General features: G+C 36.9%; 3 protein-coding genes across 3 annotated transcripts; 2 read left to right on the forward strand and 1 right to left on the reverse strand.

Annotated features, from left to right (window-relative positions):
- The first annotated feature begins 3,888 nt into the window (after positions 1 to 3,888).
- On the forward strand, positions 3,889 to 5,390 carry LOC135632918 (arabinogalactan O-methyltransferase 2-like). Its single transcript, XM_065141788.1, has one exon. It carries the CDS (start codon positions 4,211 to 4,213, stop codon positions 5,072 to 5,074), a length of 864 nt encoding a protein of 287 aa, XP_064997860.1. The 5' UTR covers positions 3,889 to 4,210; the 3' UTR covers positions 5,075 to 5,390.
- Positions 5,391 to 6,633: 1,243 nt separating this feature from the next.
- Positions 6,634 to 10,521, reverse strand: LOC135633254 (uncharacterized). Its single transcript, XM_065142518.1, has 7 exons — positions 10,337 to 10,521; positions 10,210 to 10,250; positions 9,151 to 9,208; positions 8,446 to 8,539; positions 7,430 to 7,514; positions 7,274 to 7,339; positions 6,634 to 6,958 (listed from the first exon to the last, which is right to left on the reverse strand). Exons 1-7 carry the CDS (start codon positions 10,446 to 10,448, stop codon positions 6,845 to 6,847), a joined length of 570 nt encoding a protein of 189 aa, XP_064998590.1. The 5' UTR covers positions 10,449 to 10,521; the 3' UTR covers positions 6,634 to 6,844.
- A 535-nt stretch (positions 10,522 to 11,056) lies between these two features.
- On the forward strand, positions 11,057 to 17,160 carry LOC103979357 (uncharacterized). Its single transcript, XM_009395475.3, has 2 exons — positions 11,057 to 11,593; positions 15,910 to 17,160. Exons 1-2 carry the CDS (start codon positions 11,204 to 11,206, stop codon positions 16,840 to 16,842), a joined length of 1,323 nt encoding a protein of 440 aa, XP_009393750.2. The 5' UTR covers positions 11,057 to 11,203; the 3' UTR covers positions 16,843 to 17,160.
- The last annotated feature ends 439 nt before the right edge of the window (positions 17,161 to 17,599 follow it).

The following is a 17,599-nucleotide window of genomic DNA, read 5'->3' on the forward strand; positions in this document are numbered from 1 at the left end:
AATCCCACTTACACTTTTATAAGTCCATTCCATGTACATGGAAATATATAGACATCTTTTGGATAGTGGGGTTAGGATAATTTTCCTTTTATTATATTTGTAAGTGGAAGAGTTTTCATTCCACCATGGCATGAGTATCTCTTGCATTATTCAATATTAAGTTGGTTTTAATATTATTTATTATAATTCAATCCAGTGCGAGAAATGATTCATTAAATCTAAATCATCGATCAAAAATATTTAGGTCATAGTTAATGATATATTATGTTCACCGAGTGTTCGTAAATCAATTCAAATCTTTTTCTAATATTCGATGTCGGATTAAACATGTGTTACATTAAAAGAAATCTTTATATTTTCGCATCTTAAAAATGATGTCTTGGGATGGAATATTCCTGTAATGGCTTGTTTGAACTCGATGTAAGATAAGTAATATTTCTTTATACTGTTGTGCATGTCAACTTCATCTATGTTAGGTCATTTGAATTCAAGCATTACACATTTCTTATCAGCATGATAACAATGACTTATATTAGATGTTCTTTTAGTAATGCTAAGTAACAAAATAAAGTTGTAGATAAGATGAATAAATAATAAATTCTAGTAAGCAAAAGTTTTATAATCAATTATTTAGTATAATGAAGAGATTGATGACTACATCATTGATAGAGAGAGGCATCCAATGTTTTTATGTGATCATTAGGTAACTTTTTTACTTTTAGAGATTATTATAGGATAGTTGTCAATTTATGAATCTTAATTTAGGCACCTAAAAGGCAAAATGTATATAAAAAAAAATCTTAGTTAGATATTCCAGTGGATATGTGAAGTTAACTGAGAAACATAAAAAAAAAATATTTTTATTCGGGAACAATCATAATAAAAGAAGTGAGAATCAACTAAAATGGTATTAATATATTTTGAGGAGATATATAATCCTTGTAATTAAGATGAGGTGAAATTACTAATGAATCAAGAATTCATGTAACTAAAACCCATTTAATGCCACACAAACTATACAAGATGGAAGAACATATTGTTACTTTTTGTTAACCACTTGAAGGTTTATTATGGTCCTAATCCAAAATTACAAGATGAAGGAACAAAATATTGTTTTGATTAACATCTTTGAAGTTCTTTTATTTTCTTAACACAGGCTAGCTTGGTGATGGTGTACCAAATACACTTATCAAATATTTAAGATTCAAAACCTCATCCGATAAACTTTTACAAGATGCTAACCAATTTAACCGATAAAGACGATAAAATCACTACATGATACTAAGATCAAGACTTGCTTTTCGTACTATTTGGAGGAAAAGAAAGAAAAGTTCACGATCAAAGATCAAGCGATTAATCTCTATTGAGACATTTGGCCTTAGGTTCGAGTTCATATGTGAGCATCAACATTATTTGATGTAATATAATTTGTTTTTAGATTACCTACAAGGGGTCAAAAAAGAACTATTGCAAATACGATTATTTCTTCTAGTTAAGTAATATCGAAAAAATTCTTGATCCCTCTTCATCCTAATATGAATGAGGCTCGATATGGCCATCAATCGATTGTTTTATGCACGTAACAAAATGAATCCATTCTAACATGTCATTATTTTTACTTAATAAGATGAATTAAGTGAAACTAAATGGTGACAACAGCTTCGATGTACATTGATTTTGATGCCATTAAGAAATCAATGCATGCATGCAAACTTGTAATCTCGTCATCATGCACGCGAGAGTGCAAGTAAAGTAAAGGTTCGCCTCGAGATTCCACATCAGTAGCAGTAGTAATGGTAATCCTTATTCCTTCATTCCTTCAATCTCATTCTACATTCTACCTACTGACAAGATTCAATAGTTAAACATGTTCATGAAGACTTTTACTCTCTCTCTCTCTCTCTCTCTCTCTCTCTCTCGATGCATGTTGCTTAACGCATTTGGCCTGTCAATACTTTGCATGGGAGTGAGTGCATGCACGTGATTTCATGTACTTCTCGGTGCCTTAGATTCCAAGCCACCATTCATTCTCTTCTTATACAGTCGTCGTGTTTCTAAGTAGCCAACAAAAGAATGAGAAGAAAAGAAGACTGCATCGATCGAGTCAACCCTTTTCTATTTGGTACGCTTCAGGAGTTCGTATTTCTTCGAGAAAACGCTTCACTAATTTGTTGCGTAAAGATTTGAACTACATTTAGTTTTTATGTTTCGCTAATATTTTGTTGGGATATCTCATTAGAACCAATAAAGGTAAACAATATATAACATGATACAATAAAAAATTAAGGAGCAAAAAAGAAGGAGAATAATGTAAGCATAAAAATCATAATATATTATTATTATTATACGAAAAAAAAATTAATATCAAAACTAAAATCAAATAATAATATATCTTTAATTTATAATCTGTACCTTTTTGATGTTTCTTAGAAAGTGTCTATACGATTTGTAAGCATATCGTCGTTGAATCCGAGATCTATAGTAAACTGATTTGTAAGCTTGAGCCCCCCCCCCCCCCCCCCCCCCGAAATGAGACATTCTTCGCCTTCCACCTAAGTTACACAAGAAAGGCCCAAAGCCAATCCTAGGGAATAGTAAAGCTTCGTAGGATCTTTTTATCCAAGTGCGGGAAGTATGAATCTTCACATATATGTCTATTTCACCAAGTCTTTCTTCGAGATAGTACTTAGATCGTTACATCTTTTGTATAGGTCAAAACTTACCAAACAAAGAATTTCGTTACCATAGGACCATTATAATTACGATCGCTATTCATCGAGGCTTCCGTCATTAGTTCTCCAATCATCAAGTCACTAACTTCCTGAACCTTTCGACACTTGGTAGGCGTCAACCCCCATACATGGTCTTATAACTTTGCGAAGACATATGTTTTTGGTAACCAGTCGCCTGGCCCTTGTCATTACGACCCCCTTTGTGAGGAAGCACCCCTTCTCCCAAAGTTACAAGGCTATTTTGTCGAGTTCCTTAGAGAGAGTCATCTCATGCCCTTATATATTCTCTACCTACTCACCTGTGTGTCGATTTTGAGTATAGGTACCATTTTGCTAAAGGTCATTCGAGCTTTTCCTAACCGTATCGGCAAGGAGAACTAAACTTATATTCTCCTTTTATTTCTTATCATTTACATATATGTACAATATATTGGTTCACGTGACTCATAAATAAGATGATAGAATATGTTATCACTCAATTATTAATTATTTCACTAATATTTTGATGGGATATCCCATTTGAACCAATAGAGATAAATAATATATAATATGATATAATAAAAAATAAGAAAAAAAGGACTATCATGTTGGACAAAAGAAAAAAATATTATCTCTACATCTTTATTCTTTAAAAAGACTAAACACGATTCCAATTCAAAATCTTACGATAAATTATTACAGACTTGATATATTTGATTATTTTTTACTTAAATAAATATTATTATTTTAGAGAATATTCTGTCAAATGTCATACATGACAACTTCTCTAATATTTCTACTTCAATTTCCTATATTATCCAAGGAGGAAAAAAAGAAAATCAATAAAAAAAAGATAAATTAAAGCTTTTCTCTATCTCTAACACTATCCCGATTATATACAAAATTACGATGATGATGTCACATCAGCATCAATGACGATCCGACCATTAATGATCTCGTAGCCACCTAAATCCCTATCTATTAATAACGTATCCCAATTGACCCACCCATATGAGATGCCAAGCCACATTTCCTTTGCTAATCCATCCGTATGCTGTTCGTATGGCATCTTATCATTGTACATTTGGTCATATTGACCGAGAGGAATTTGGCTACGAAATATATCCAATTTAATGAGATCATAAGAAGCGGTATTATTACTAATATGCAATGCATCGATTTTTTTCCTTATTAGCGGACGTTAAAATCGGTAGGGAATTATGGGGACCGGTGATTGGCATCAATCACGAGATCGAAGGGAACCACGTGTCCTGATCTCACTCGTCCGTTCAAGGCCCCACCGGCTTTTCGCATCCAGGCGCGGTGACCCGATCCTCCCGGTGAACGAGGTGCGTTCTCCGTTTGCGGCCGGGAAAAGCTGATCTCGTAGACTTGACTTCCGCTGCAGTAGATGAGCACATAAAAGGGCGTAGCAGTGGCAGCAGAAGAAGAAGAAGAAGAAGAAGAGGAAGCATATCCCTCTTCGTTGTTGTAGTTGCATGGGTAAAAGATCGATCAGGGAGGCGATGCGGGCGTTGCCGGAGAAGCCACTGTTCGCCGCGGCCGCGGGGGCTACCCTCGTCGCCAGCGCGCTCCTCGTCTCCAGCTTCCTCGACCGCGGCCTCCACTGCTCGCTCAATCCCGGGTTCTCCCGCTCGGCCGACGCCACGTCCGAGCTCGCCAAGGCCCTCCTCTACTACGCCACCACCACGGTGGTGCCGCAGCAGTCCAGAGACGAGATCCGGCTGTCCTTCGACGTGCTCCAACGGCGCTCCCCCTGCAACTTCCTGGTCTTCGGCCTGGGACGGGACTCCCAGATGTGGGCGGCCCTGAACCCCGGCGGCACCACCATCTTCCTCGAGGAGGATCCGCAGTGGTACGCGGCGGTAAAGAAGGACTCACCCGAGCTGCGGGCGCACCACGTCAAGTATCGCACCCAGCTGTCGCAAGCGGAGCAGCTTCTGCGGGGTTACCGCAAGAACGCGGAGTGTCGGCCGGGCCGGGTGGACGGGGTGGAGGGCCTGCAACACAACGGCGGGTGCCCGCTGGCGCTGGTGGGGCTGCCGGGGGAGGTGTACGAACGGGAATGGGACGTGCTGATGATCGACGCGCCCAAGGGGTACTTCCCTGAGGCACCGGGGCGGATGGCGGCGATCTACTCGGCGGCTGTTATGGCACGGGGGCGGCGCGGGGAGGGGGAGACGGACGTGTTCCTCCACGACGTGGACCGTCGGGTGGAGAAGTCGTTCGCCATGGAGTTCCTCTGCGAGAAGTACCGGGTGGGCGGCACGGGGCGGCTGTGGCACTTCAAGATCCCGCCGGCCAACGACACGTCCGCCATTGCTGCCGACACCTTCTGTTGATCTCTCTTTCTCCTCATCTTTCGCCTTCTTCTATATTAATGTTGCCGTTGTAGTAGTAGTACCGCGTGCGCCTTTCTTGAAGCCGGAAGGGGATGATTGCTTGCTTTAAGATTCACAAACTTTCTCCGATCGGACGGACGGGTATCGTTGGCAGGCGACTTCTTACAGTGTTGGATGATGAATTAGGAGGTTGAATAGGTCATTTAGTGGCATTATTTTTCTTTATTTTTTCCCCTTAATTTGTCTTGAACATGGTTTAATCTGATGAATAATATATTTATAAATTTAATTTAGTAAACAACATTAATTAAACTTTGGATTCTTAATGTCTTTATGGTTACATACACTCACGGAGACGTATTTTTACATAAAAATGTATAATAATATGTATTTATAAAACAATGTAATTGATAAAATCTATATCAATTCTCAAAAATTTATGAATGAGCCGAATTTATAAAATAAACAAATTTTAAATTTTAAATTAAAATCCTATTTTGTATCTTAATTATAAAAGTTACAAGCATTATATATTAAGGGAAAATAAAATAAAATCACTTTACATTATTTATTAGCCCTTTTCAGTCAACTCATTAAGTTTGAGATACTAAAGATCATTAAAAATCATTACAAAGGTAAATAAACTATTTTTTTAAAAAGTAAATAACTAGTCAACGCATAAAAAAAGCCAAATGGAAGTTGTCCGCATAAAATCTCCCAATTGTGATGCATTTGAGTATCATTTTGAAAAACTTACACTTTTCCATAAGATTAAGCATGAAAACCTAATATGTCAATATATATGATTCAAAGTTGTTGAAACTTTAAGGATTGCTACTGTATATCAACTAAGATCACCTCAGTAAATTTTAGATTCTAAAGGTCATTCATTATACTCGAAGGATCCTCAAAATAGTGATGCTCTTTGGTCCAAAGCCAAAACCTATGATTTTTTTAGGTAATTAGCCTAAAAAGTAATATGGATAAAACTAATTACTTTATTAAATTCTTTCATAATATTAATAATATAAAAAATGCCAGAGCCAAGTCTAAGTTAGATACTTTGAAGAGACCTAATATAAGATTCCTACCTAACTCTATTACAGGCAACCAACATCTCAATACGACTCACCACAAAATAAAATAGATCATCATTATTATTTTTTTTTTCAAAGGATAAATATGAAGACGAGATTCGATTCTAAGGCCTCTAATACACTATCATCAAACCAATGTTTAAGATGTAAAAATATATTGTACGATCTACCCTAAGGAAAATGTTGGAAAGGTTATCAATCATGAGACATGCAGTTAGGATAACACCTTAGCTGCGTTTGGTCCAATTGTCTTGGCTAGTCATACATTGTACCCGTACACACACTTCAATTAACACAATCTAACAAATGTTTTTTTAAAATATTATGATATCTAAAATATTGATTCGATGTGGCATCCAAAACTCACTTCTCAAAGATTGAAAGTTCAACATGATAATGACATTGTTAGAATGTCGCAAAGTCCTGGATCAATTCTCGCTTCCCATTTATAAAAAAAAAAAAAAAACATAAACATGAAGATATTATTATTTTCTGCAGTTTAGTCATCGTCATGCTATAACATAAATTTTAATAAAGACACAAGTAAATTCTGTATTCAATCTTCAAGCAGCAAATAACAAGTATGGGATTGACCAACAGATTTCTAAGAAATAAACATGATTTTGGTACTTCACAAAACCATAAAGGCTAGAAAATATAAAAGCTGGAAGACCTACGTGGATGTCTTGGCAGCCATTTGTCTTCTGCTAACAATCTCTTCAATTTGATCCGATGTCAGAATTGCAGCACTGCTGTCAAAGTTAGCCTTATCCAACTGTTCATGGAGCTGCACCAAAACGAAATACATGAAATATACAAAAAATGACCAATATATTGAGTGGCAGCATATTAGATGCACAAACTTCCTGTAATATGTTGGTATGAAGTTGACATGTTCAATATCAACATGCGAGTAGTGAAGCAGGCAACCAGTGCAGTCCAACTGGCCTTATGAAAGTATGATTGCAGAGAATCGTCTGACTGTCCAAACATCTATCACTACATACGTATTTGCAGATGTGCACACAGGCATACTAACATGCACATGAATACTGCAGAGAGAGAGAGAGAGAGAGAGAGAGAGAGATCAGTATTCACATACAGCTTCAAGAAGTGCAGATTGAGCATCTGGATGATACTTCCTCATTTGTTTCAGCATGTCGAGTTGCTGAGAAGGAATCATTAGCATGCTGTCAGTATGCTAATGATATGCATACTTTAATTGATATACATAGATGAACAGAATTGATATACGTACCTGCTCTTGCATTGACTGCTGAGTCAGCATTTTTTCTTCAAACTCACTACACTCAAGTTCAGCCTCATCAATGGCTATCTCTTCCCTGTTGTATTTTGGTTACACCAAATATTACTAATCAGCAAGTTATTAAAATTATTATCCGATGTCTGCTGCATAAATCAAGTTATCATGCTTGCATGTCCATCATTGAGTTTCCAACAATTATTTCAATAATTACATATCCGATTTGACGATGGACAAATATGCAAATATACTTTTCGTTCTTGTTTGAGTTATAGCAAATCAGAGATACTCGAACCAATTAATGAAAAATTCAACCAGAGGAACAGGATGTTTGAAACAAATTGACCATAGGCTCGCAATGTAATCTAGCATTGTGTATGGAAAGAATTAATTTATGACAAAATGTGGAAGCTTATTTGTTGAATTACTTTTACCTATGGAGTCTATTTGTTGACAAAATGAGGATTAATTTACTTTTGCTTTTTGTAAGAAGGAAAGATGATGTGACATGGGTGGTTGAAACCCTACACCTTTCACTAACCACACCACTTTCCAATTATGAACAAAAATGATATGTAATATGTAAGATATATGATGCTGCCAAATTATTCATGCCTCAAGCTTGCATAAAGGTTACTGAGAAATATACTTCTTAAGCCTTATCTCAATTAAATCAGAGCCATATGCAGCATTAAACCTTTGTTTACTTAGTTTTCTAGACACCAATGTAGAAAGCCAGGAAAATAAGAGCAGAAAAAAGTTGATGATTTTCCTGCAATATGACATGATGTATCTAAAAGCCTCTGTTGTAGAAGTGATATGAGCTTTCTCTAACATGTCAGTTGCAACATTTTAGTGCTTAATTGTTGCCAATGTCAACTAAGTAAAACAAGTGAAGCAAAAAAAAATACCATTTCACCAAATGAATACTTGGAACCAAAGAATCTAAAATTCATGAAGAGAAATCTGGCTTTCAAATAGTAAGAGAATGTATTTATGAGAATTCATACTTTGCAACAAATCGATAAAATTGAATCATCAAATCCATGTCATTCTCATACATGGCATTCACCTTCCCTAAGCAAGTGATTCCAAATCGTGGATCTGCATCATGTTAAGCTGGTATGTCAAAACCTTGTGGTTGTGGAAGAATTAATTGTGCAAAACATGGAAGTAACAACTACGAAAAAAAACCACAAACCAGATAAACTCATTTCTTCATAACAAAAGATATAGGCTAAACTTTTACATAAATGAAAACATTACGACAAATAATTCTAGCTAAACACCAAATTCTGGGAAGACAATGTATTGCAGAGAATCCATATCAACTACTGCACCTTCTCATAACTCATTGGTTTAACTGAAGTTGGATCAGAAAATGTACAAAATTATAGGACTGATATGCATGACAGCAGACTATATGATCGAGTTAGTTATATGAAGTACTAGCTATTGGAGAAGTATATGCAATCAGTACTATTTCAAAGACTAATGTGCATATAGCCTAAAAGGACAATGAAGCATGAACAACATACATACACAAGTGCATTTGCAGAAGTGAAAAATGACAAAAAGAAGAAAAAATCATACATGTGCTATGAATTAATTTTCCATGGACCCAAAATTAGATACCTATGAAGGTTCCAGTCCATCATACTATAATAATAACTTTTCAAAGGTTGCCATACTGATATAAAAGGGCAGTATCTAACCAATTCCCATTTCAAGAAGTATTTCCTCTTGGATTGCGGTCGTCACAGCAACTGCCTCCTGAGAAAATAATCATGCTTGTTATTTCCTAGTTCTGCCTAAGTGATGAGATACGTCGGACAATAAAGATAAAGTCACTACATTATTCAAACTCATAAAGAGCATAATAAGAAAAAACCATACATGATCCTCTATCTTAGAGAGTGTGCACAGGCTAATAGTATGAATTGCATGTTGATGTCTAATTAAGTATAAGAAAGAAAATCTTGTGCAATATAGTTTTCCCAAAATGACACAACTTCAAACATAAAGAGGTTAATCAAACATTGTTCTAATATAGCGATTTAACTTGGCCATCATAAGGTTCACTAGATCTAAATTACTTAGCTTACAATATGAAAGTCCATAGGTCTAGCACATTCTCATGGACTGTTTCCACTGATGGACCATAAGCAGTTCATCCATCGGAAACAAAGGGAGAAAAGGGATGTCAATGCGAGGGTAAAACAACAAGATTTGGAGACAAATAAGCTATTTCTCTTCAGTAATGTGAAAAAATCTACAATTATTAATACCTTTTAAACTGCATATTTCCAGAAGTTCAATGTGCTACTTCAAAAAATGACAATTAGTAGCTTTTTTTTTTTGCAAGGGAAAAAGTAGTCGTGAGCAATTAGGAATTCCATTCTCTCCACAAACGAAAATACTATTAGTCCTAAACATAACATATGATCTCTGATGCCCTCAAGCACATCAATAAGCTTTCACATATGATTGGGCACCAAATAGACCGAGAGTACGAAACTGCAGATGTTAATGACGTGCAGGAAAAGAGAAAGAAATTGGTCCTCGAATCAATGATGATGGGATCAATCTAAAACAAGAGAGAGAAAAATATATACATAATTTTGGCATCCACCATGACGAGTTTTAGCTTAGAATAGCAATTGGATCAGTGTTGGAAGAAATAGGTTTCTATTCTGAACAAAATGGTACAGAATTTAAAAGATGGGTCGAAAAATTAACAGGGAAGGAAGCAAATGGCTGCGACAAATTAGCACCTGCTTGTCCTTCACGGCATCTGCGATCCGTCTCTTGACATCTGAAGAGCCAAATCGAACAGGAAAAAGAAATTAAACGGGCGATGGGAAGGGCACGAAAGCGGTACGAGTAAGAGGCGAGACGCACCAGGTTGGGAGGTGAGGGAGTCAAAGCGGGCGAAGAGGTGGAGAAGCTGATCTCTCGAGAGCATTTCTGAGCTCTGCAGCGCCATCGCTGGAGGGCCGGAAGCGCTCGCCATGGCGACGAGCCCACAGCAGACCCGGCAGAAGAAATCGCAGGATTCTGGTTGTACAAAATTAGAGGGAGAAATGAGCCCAAGCGAGATAATATTATTTATTTTCGGTGTATTTTTCTTGTTTTCAAAAATTGTTTTAAGTGTGCTGCACTTTCCTGACCAATAAATCATATTTATTGACATTTTAAATAGCTCAAAATTTTCCATTTGCCGCATTATATGAGATAATGTAAATATTAAATAGGATGAGATGCAAAATAATTCTTTAGATTAATTTAATATTTTTAAGACTTAAAGACGTCAGGCTAACTTCGAAGATATTCCTGACAATTATGAATGTTATTTTCTAGGTCAATTTTATATGAATATAGAAAATATTATATTTTGGGCAATCGAGGGGTGTGAGAAATAAAGAGTATGAGTAATAATTAAGGATTTATATTTAATAAATTATAAAAAGTGCCCACAGTAATCTCCTAAAAATATTCATTATGATTTTACTAAGATAGGTTGTGAGCCCTCCAAAGCCCAACCCAAGCCATGGGCCGACACACTCTGTCTGAACCGGGCTCCGGTTCATGGCACATTAAAGACCGGCGTTTTCCCACCACATCCTCGAACCGAGCCGACCCGGGACGACCAATCTCTCGATGTGAACGAAGCATCGGACGAGGTCGTAGACGCAATAGATAGGGAACAAGACGGCGGTGCCCGTCTTCGTGTAACACCGCCGATAGTGGATCGTTGGGGGTCTCGCCATGGACGACAGCTTCGACGCCCGGGTGAAGCGGCTCTTTGGGTCTCGCCTCTTCGAGACCGTGCCGGATAGCAACTTCCCGGAGTCGTCTTGGTCGGTGGTCGGCGGGGAGGTCGAGCGGCAGCGCTGGAACAGGGAGAGCGGCGATGGCCGCGACCGAGAGGGCGATCCCTGCGCCTCCGCCTTCGAGGAAGGCGGGTGCTTCGCCAAGAAGATGAAGAGCGCCAGGAGGGACCGCGAGAGGAGGTTCGAGGACGATCTCGACGAGGTCGATGATGACGAGGAGGACGAAGAAGGTGGCGGTGGAGAATACGATCTTGAGGATGATGGAGATCGAGAGGAACGGGAGATTAGGGCTTCCGTTGGGCTCGATCCAACCCTAGACTACGAGGTATCCTCTCTTTTCACTTATCCCCCCCCCTTTTTTTGTCCCGTTTCGTGTTTACCGCCCAACTCAGCTTGCTTCTGTTGGTAATCATTCTGGAGTTTCTATAGCTATGCTGCTGGTTAATCTTAAACTATTACTGTAGTTTAAGGTTAATTGTCATATCCATATTTTGTTTTGGTTAGGAAGATATACGATTAAGGTTATGTTGGATGTTTTGCTTCCTTCTTGCTTCGAGCATTTCTTTTCCCCACTGCTGTTTGGATTTTAGCTGGTTAGTTAATGGTAACTGTAAGAGATGATTCCATTTTGACGCTCAGGTTTGAAGTGGTACCATCACGCAGAGCATTTATATATTGCCTGTTAATATTTTCTATATTCAAAACCTTTTTTACCCCATGTTAAATTTTCATGCACATTAATTCGAGTATGCGATGGACAATGATGCAATGATCCTTAGCAGACATCCTTACTTGAAAATCCTTGCACCTGATGCTCCTACTATATCACCCCATGCCAAATTTTCATTGTTGAAACCAATCTATCTTCTGCATTTGACATGTTAGCAACCATTTGTCTCAACACTCATTCATTTAAATCATTGATATCATCGAAGTCAATGGGATCAATGTTATCCCGCAAAATACAGTGATCCTTGATTGAACCAAACCAACTGGGCTCAGTCAGATTGGCTTGTCAGATCAGGCTCGATTCACCTGAGCCGACCAGTAGCAGGCCCAAGCGCATGCCTAAATAAATAAAACTCTAGCTTTGCACATGCAAGAAAGAGGATTGAAAAGATATGGAGCTAGATTCATAACAATTAAAGCCTAAGTGACCCATTAGAACAGAAACGTTGAATTATATAAGTTTAGCTAAGTATGAAGTTGCCTTGGCAAATTTGTTCATATAGTTGACAACAAAGAAAGGTGTAATGCATGCTTGTGTAAAAATAGCACTCGCAAGAAGATATATAACAAAAGCAAAGAAGTCCAAGTAATGTTATAAAAACAGATTAAAGCAGCTACAATTGATCCAGGTCTTACCAATCTTAGTTAACAACTGATGATGTATCACATATTTATAAGTTCTAACTGTCTACTTAATACATAGTACCATTTTATGTTTTGGCAACCAGCTTTAGTAGGGTGACTCCAGAAATTTCATGTGGGCCCAAAAACATATTATTTAAAAATGTTGTGTATAGAGATAAAAAATTGAATTTTTTCGATAATGAAGCATTGTAAACCATGATAACCATCATATATCTGTAACTGACAGAGAATTTTGAACTGAGCTTGACTTCATAATTTGTGATTACGTAAAAAGAAATGATCCTTTTTCAGTAACCAAAAAAGTCATGACAAATGAAGATAAGATAAAGAGGGACTAAGGAGATATTGTAATTATGAAACCAATCCAACATTGCGAAGGGAGCTTATCCTTAAAGATGACAAACAAGGAGCAGTCTTTAGATTTAAATGAGCTGCACATGATGATGTGAATTTTGTGGAGGATTAAAATGCCCTAATGTTGGGTTACTTATTATGTTTTGAATACATTATTGTTGATATCTCAAAGAGCTTGATAACTGGTGATGATTCACCACACATTTATAAGAAGGCTTGAAATAAAAAATATGTATGAATCAAGTCAGAGGGGGTCATTAGTCAAACATCATGTTTGTGCCAAGCAAACATACTAGGACTGAAAAAAGCAAGATAGAGAGGATAAATACACACATTTGGTGAATTATTGCGATTGTCTAACAAGCTTATGTGCATTCACTTCAACAGATTTATTTGTGTTATTTCCCGAGTCTGGTGTACCATATAAAATGCTTTGTGCTTATTGACACTTGATACCTGTTTAGGTGTCTTACCTGCTAGTTTGATGAGCTCTTAATGCATTTAACCTTTACAGAAACAAGTGAATGTTAGCAATGCCAGCAACCTTGTCATACTTCTCATGGTGCAATGATGTGCTATAAATTTTTATTTAAGACAAGTATCGGCTCTAATGATGATTGAAGATTTGAAGTTTGAGAACATGGTCCTTTAACTAACATCTAATTTGTTGATTGTTGAGCATTGTCATTGAGACTATGAACATGAAGTACCATTGCAAAACTATTTCCTCCACAAAATTCAAGTGCAATTAGAGAACTTTGTGTTCTGCATGAGAATCATCTTTGTTATAATATTTATACTTAAGTTATCAGACTGATAATTGACAAATTCCGACTTTGATTATATTTTTATATATTTTCATATTATTTCAGGCAATTTTGGAGGTTCTGTAGAGTTTAGCTTAGAATTTTTCTTAAAAAACTGAATATATATAGTATGCATTAGAATGGCTATCTTCCTAACAGGATGTGTATTCTATTTCTGAGGGTTATAGAATTTTATAGTAGATGCATTTTGTGGTGTGACAAGATCAGATTTTCCTCAACAATTCTTTCAAGTGTATGAGTATGTAAAACCTAAATCATATAGTTAGAATTAATTTTCCGCTTCAGCTCTCTCTGTCTATGTGCTCTACTTATCTATCTGATCTCTCTTTTTTTTCTCACTTGTTTTATTCTCTATTGGAGGTTACTACTTTCTTCAAAGTAAGATGACACCCAAAGGTGGCACACATACTGTTAATTTATGAACTTCATTAAGACCTGATGTGAGAGTTTACCACTGGCTTAACCTAGACCCACTAGTTCAACATCATCACAATTGTAAGTGGCATCACAAGTAAACACAGATTAATGTTATTGGTGATAGTAGCTTTGCTCTGAAGTCTTTCATGTCTTGGACCTTATAACTTTTAGCTGACTATGCTACCTAACAAACTGTTTATGATCAAACTTGGAGAAATGGATAAATATGGGCTTTATATTGATTTTGTAGAGTCTTCTCTGTATGAATACTGTTGTTTTGGCATAAGCACTTTTAAAGGTCCTAAGATATTATTATCCTGTTCAACATGAAACATTTTTTTGTTCTTCCTATTAAGCATGTGAACTCTCTGTAAGAAGAATAGGGGAGAGTCTATAAGAGGGTTAATCTATTGTTTCTTAATGATTAAGAATTTGCATGTGCTTAAAACATGAGAAGGCAGATGGAAGTACAAAGAGGTATGTCTCACAAAGGAAGTAAATAAGAAAAAAGAGATTGGTTTCAAAGATGACCTGGGCCATGCATGGTTTCAGCAACAGAAACATATGATATAGTCTCCATATCCTGTTTTTTTCCCCTGTAGCTAATTGGTTTTTTTGGGTTGCTTTTAAACTTCTAGATGAATGTCACCTTTTTCTCTTTCCCTCTCATTTGAGTCGTTTCTCAGGAAGTACTTTAAGTGGTCATTTGGTTGTAGAGTGATGGAATAAGGATTGGACCCATAATAACTTGCCAAACAATCTTATTCTATTGGATTCCCCTTGACAAGTCAATGACAATAAGGATTTGTCCCTTAATAACCTGCCAAACAACTTGTTTTATTGGACTCATCTAGACTAGTTAAATGCATATAATTATTGGTCTAGTAGGATAACAGACAAAAGAGTATATTCAAACATATGATAGATAGTGGCTATCGATTTATTTGTTCTGCTTGCCTTGTCAGAGACAAAAAAGGTAATACTTTCTTGTACGTTATTCTTGTTAAAATTTTGATCATTTATCATTATTTTTGACTAAAACCAAATAAGAAGACTACTGCTAATTACCTTGCACTATATTATGGAGTAATATTCTCTTATCTGTTGTTATTTAACCAAAATATACTCCAGCCGAAATATCATCTTTTAGAGTAGCTATAAACCAAAATATAACTGGTGCTTTTCTAAGAACACTCTTGGCTTTATGAGAGTAACATACGAATGGGTGACAAGTAATGTCTAGAAGTCCTTATCCTTCAGATAGATAATGCTCATGTTAATTTATTGTTTATGCTATTTAAATTCAGTTGCATAATACATGCATATTCATCGAATGGTGGCTTTTCTTCACTTGCGCTTTACATGCTTTGCTATGTCACTGACTCAGTGACGAAGCTGTTCGATGTGGTTGTATTTGTCCATATGGACCTGTGAGATAGATCAGTAAGGTTGATCTATTTAGTCTTAATATTTCAGCACTTTCAACTTCTGAGATTGTATTTTCTTTTTGAGAAGCTTTGAGAGGCTTAAAGCCTTTTCTTTCTGAGATAGTTTGATGTTCTAATATCTTATTTCTGAATGCTCTGTTAATGGCAGCATGAATTTTGAAACCAGTACTGTTCTTTGCTTAGTTGCCGGGTAGTCTCTGACTAGACAATTTTTCTTTCAGGAGGAGGAGGATGAATATGACAGGAGAGCACTAAACCATGACAACATGGGGGATCGTGTGTATATGAGAGATGTCAAGGATCATGGCCCTCACTTGAACTTCCACACTGTGGTTCCCGATTTTATTGATGCTTCATCTGAAGAGACCCATGATTTTAGTAGAGATCCACGTGCTGACCACTTTGCAGCTGGTGTAAGGCTTAAAGAAGACAAAAAGGCAGTAGAAAATGGTCATTCTTCTTTGACTTGTATTGATGAAGAACATCCAGAACAACTGCCTATCAAAATAGCTGATGCTATCAATTTGAAGCCTATTTTGAAAAGGAAAGAGAGTCAGGTTGACCCAAAACCGAAGAAACGTGTTAGGTTCAATCCTGGATGCGAAGGTGATCAGTTAAAGACTATTGAGGAACACAAAGATTCTCACATGGTTCCACAGGTTGTGGAGAGAGGTTATGGTCCTGCAGTAACAAGGGAAACCAATTCCGACTTGTCCGAAATCTCACAGGGGATTCCTGATTATTTGAGGAACCCTTCCAAATATACTTGCTATACTCTTGACTGGTCGGATAAGGATGATGATGAAACTAACAAACAGGCATTTGAAGACTTCAGTAATTTGGTAAAGAGATCAAACCTTGATCAGATGTCACTTGAAATTCCAGTGGAGATTCCAAAGTCTATCACTTTTACACCTCAGAGGAAGCCACGTGATGCTATGTCAATCGATACTGGCTCCAGAGATATTCACGAAGACTCTGTCAGTGAACCTGATTTGTCGGCTTGCTCGACAGGCATAGCAGCAGGTTATTCTCCTGAAAATGATGTGCATGAAATGGAGGAAGATGGAACTTCTGTAGCAGAAGTTAGCATTCGCCCTAGAAGAGCTGGTCGCAACTACCGATCGAAGTCATCATCAGATGATTGTTCATAACTGTTATGACATGATGCAATGCTATTGGCTCACGTGTTCTAACTTTGTGAATCTGGTTAGTATTTGCTTGTCGCCTATAAATCTATAGTAGTATGATACCAGTCGTATGTTGAAAGATAGTTTCTGTACGCTAATCAAACTGTTATTTGGGTGCATGTTGCATTGCATGTGGGACTCCTATTTCTCATGCAAAACCCATTCTACTCGGGATTCGGAGCTGTTTTGAATGTACTTTATAAGTTGTACGATTAGAAAGAATGTTCACTTTTTTTCTATAATGATGCGATTATAAATCTCCAAGGAAACACCTTTTCTCTACATGCTGCATTTTCCGAAGTAATTCTGGTGAGGGTAGCTAAAATGCATCATGCCAAGGTAAGATTCAATCAGCGAAGATGTGTTTTCTTTCAACTTTTGGTTAAAAACTGCTGTTTATTCATTAATCCAGGATGATGATCAAAATATAGTGAGAAGCATTCGAACAAATACCCACAAGGAAATCATTTCCCCGGGTACATGCAAATATTTGATGAGTAGCATGATTTGGATAAGGTCAGGCTCGATATAAACTAATATATTCTTTTCATGTAGATTATTTGGTTTGCAAGATTGTCGATCCTGAAATGATATGTAAATCAAACTGACGCAAATTTATCTGGAAGACCAGCCTTTTTTCCTGACCTTAGCTATCAACAGATGAACATTACAAGAACAAAACATGTTTATTTCTTGATTCAAAAGAAAATTTCGTATAATC

This window comes from Musa acuminata, chromosome BXJ3-3, assembly GCF_036884655.1.
Source record: "Musa acuminata AAA Group cultivar baxijiao chromosome BXJ3-3, Cavendish_Baxijiao_AAA, whole genome shotgun sequence".
In the NCBI taxonomy this organism is placed as follows: Eukaryota; Viridiplantae; Streptophyta; class Magnoliopsida; order Zingiberales; family Musaceae; genus Musa; species Musa acuminata.

Coding starts and splice junctions, on each gene's coding strand:
- LOC103979357 (XM_009395475.3), top strand. CDS start 11,204: ATGGACGACAGCTTCGACGCCCGGGTGAAGCGGCTCTTTGGGTCTCGC. Junction 11,594..15,909: donor ATCCAACCCTAGACTACGAG/GTATCCTCTCTT, acceptor TTTTTCTTTCAG/GAGGAGGAGGATGAATATGA.
- LOC135632918 (XM_065141788.1), top strand. CDS start 4,211: ATGGGTAAAAGATCGATCAGGGAGGCGATGCGGGCGTTGCCGGAGAAG.
- LOC135633254 (XM_065142518.1), bottom strand. CDS start 10,448: ATGGCGAGCGCTTCCGGCCCTCCAGCGATGGCGCTGCAGAGCTCAGAA. Junction 8,540..9,150: donor ACTTCTTGAAATGGGAATTG/GTTAGATACTGC, acceptor AACATGATGCAG/ATCCACGATTTGGAATCACT. Junction 6,959..7,273: donor AATCTGCACTTCTTGAAGCT/GTATGTGAATAC, acceptor GTTTTGGTGCAG/CTCCATGAACAGTTGGATAA.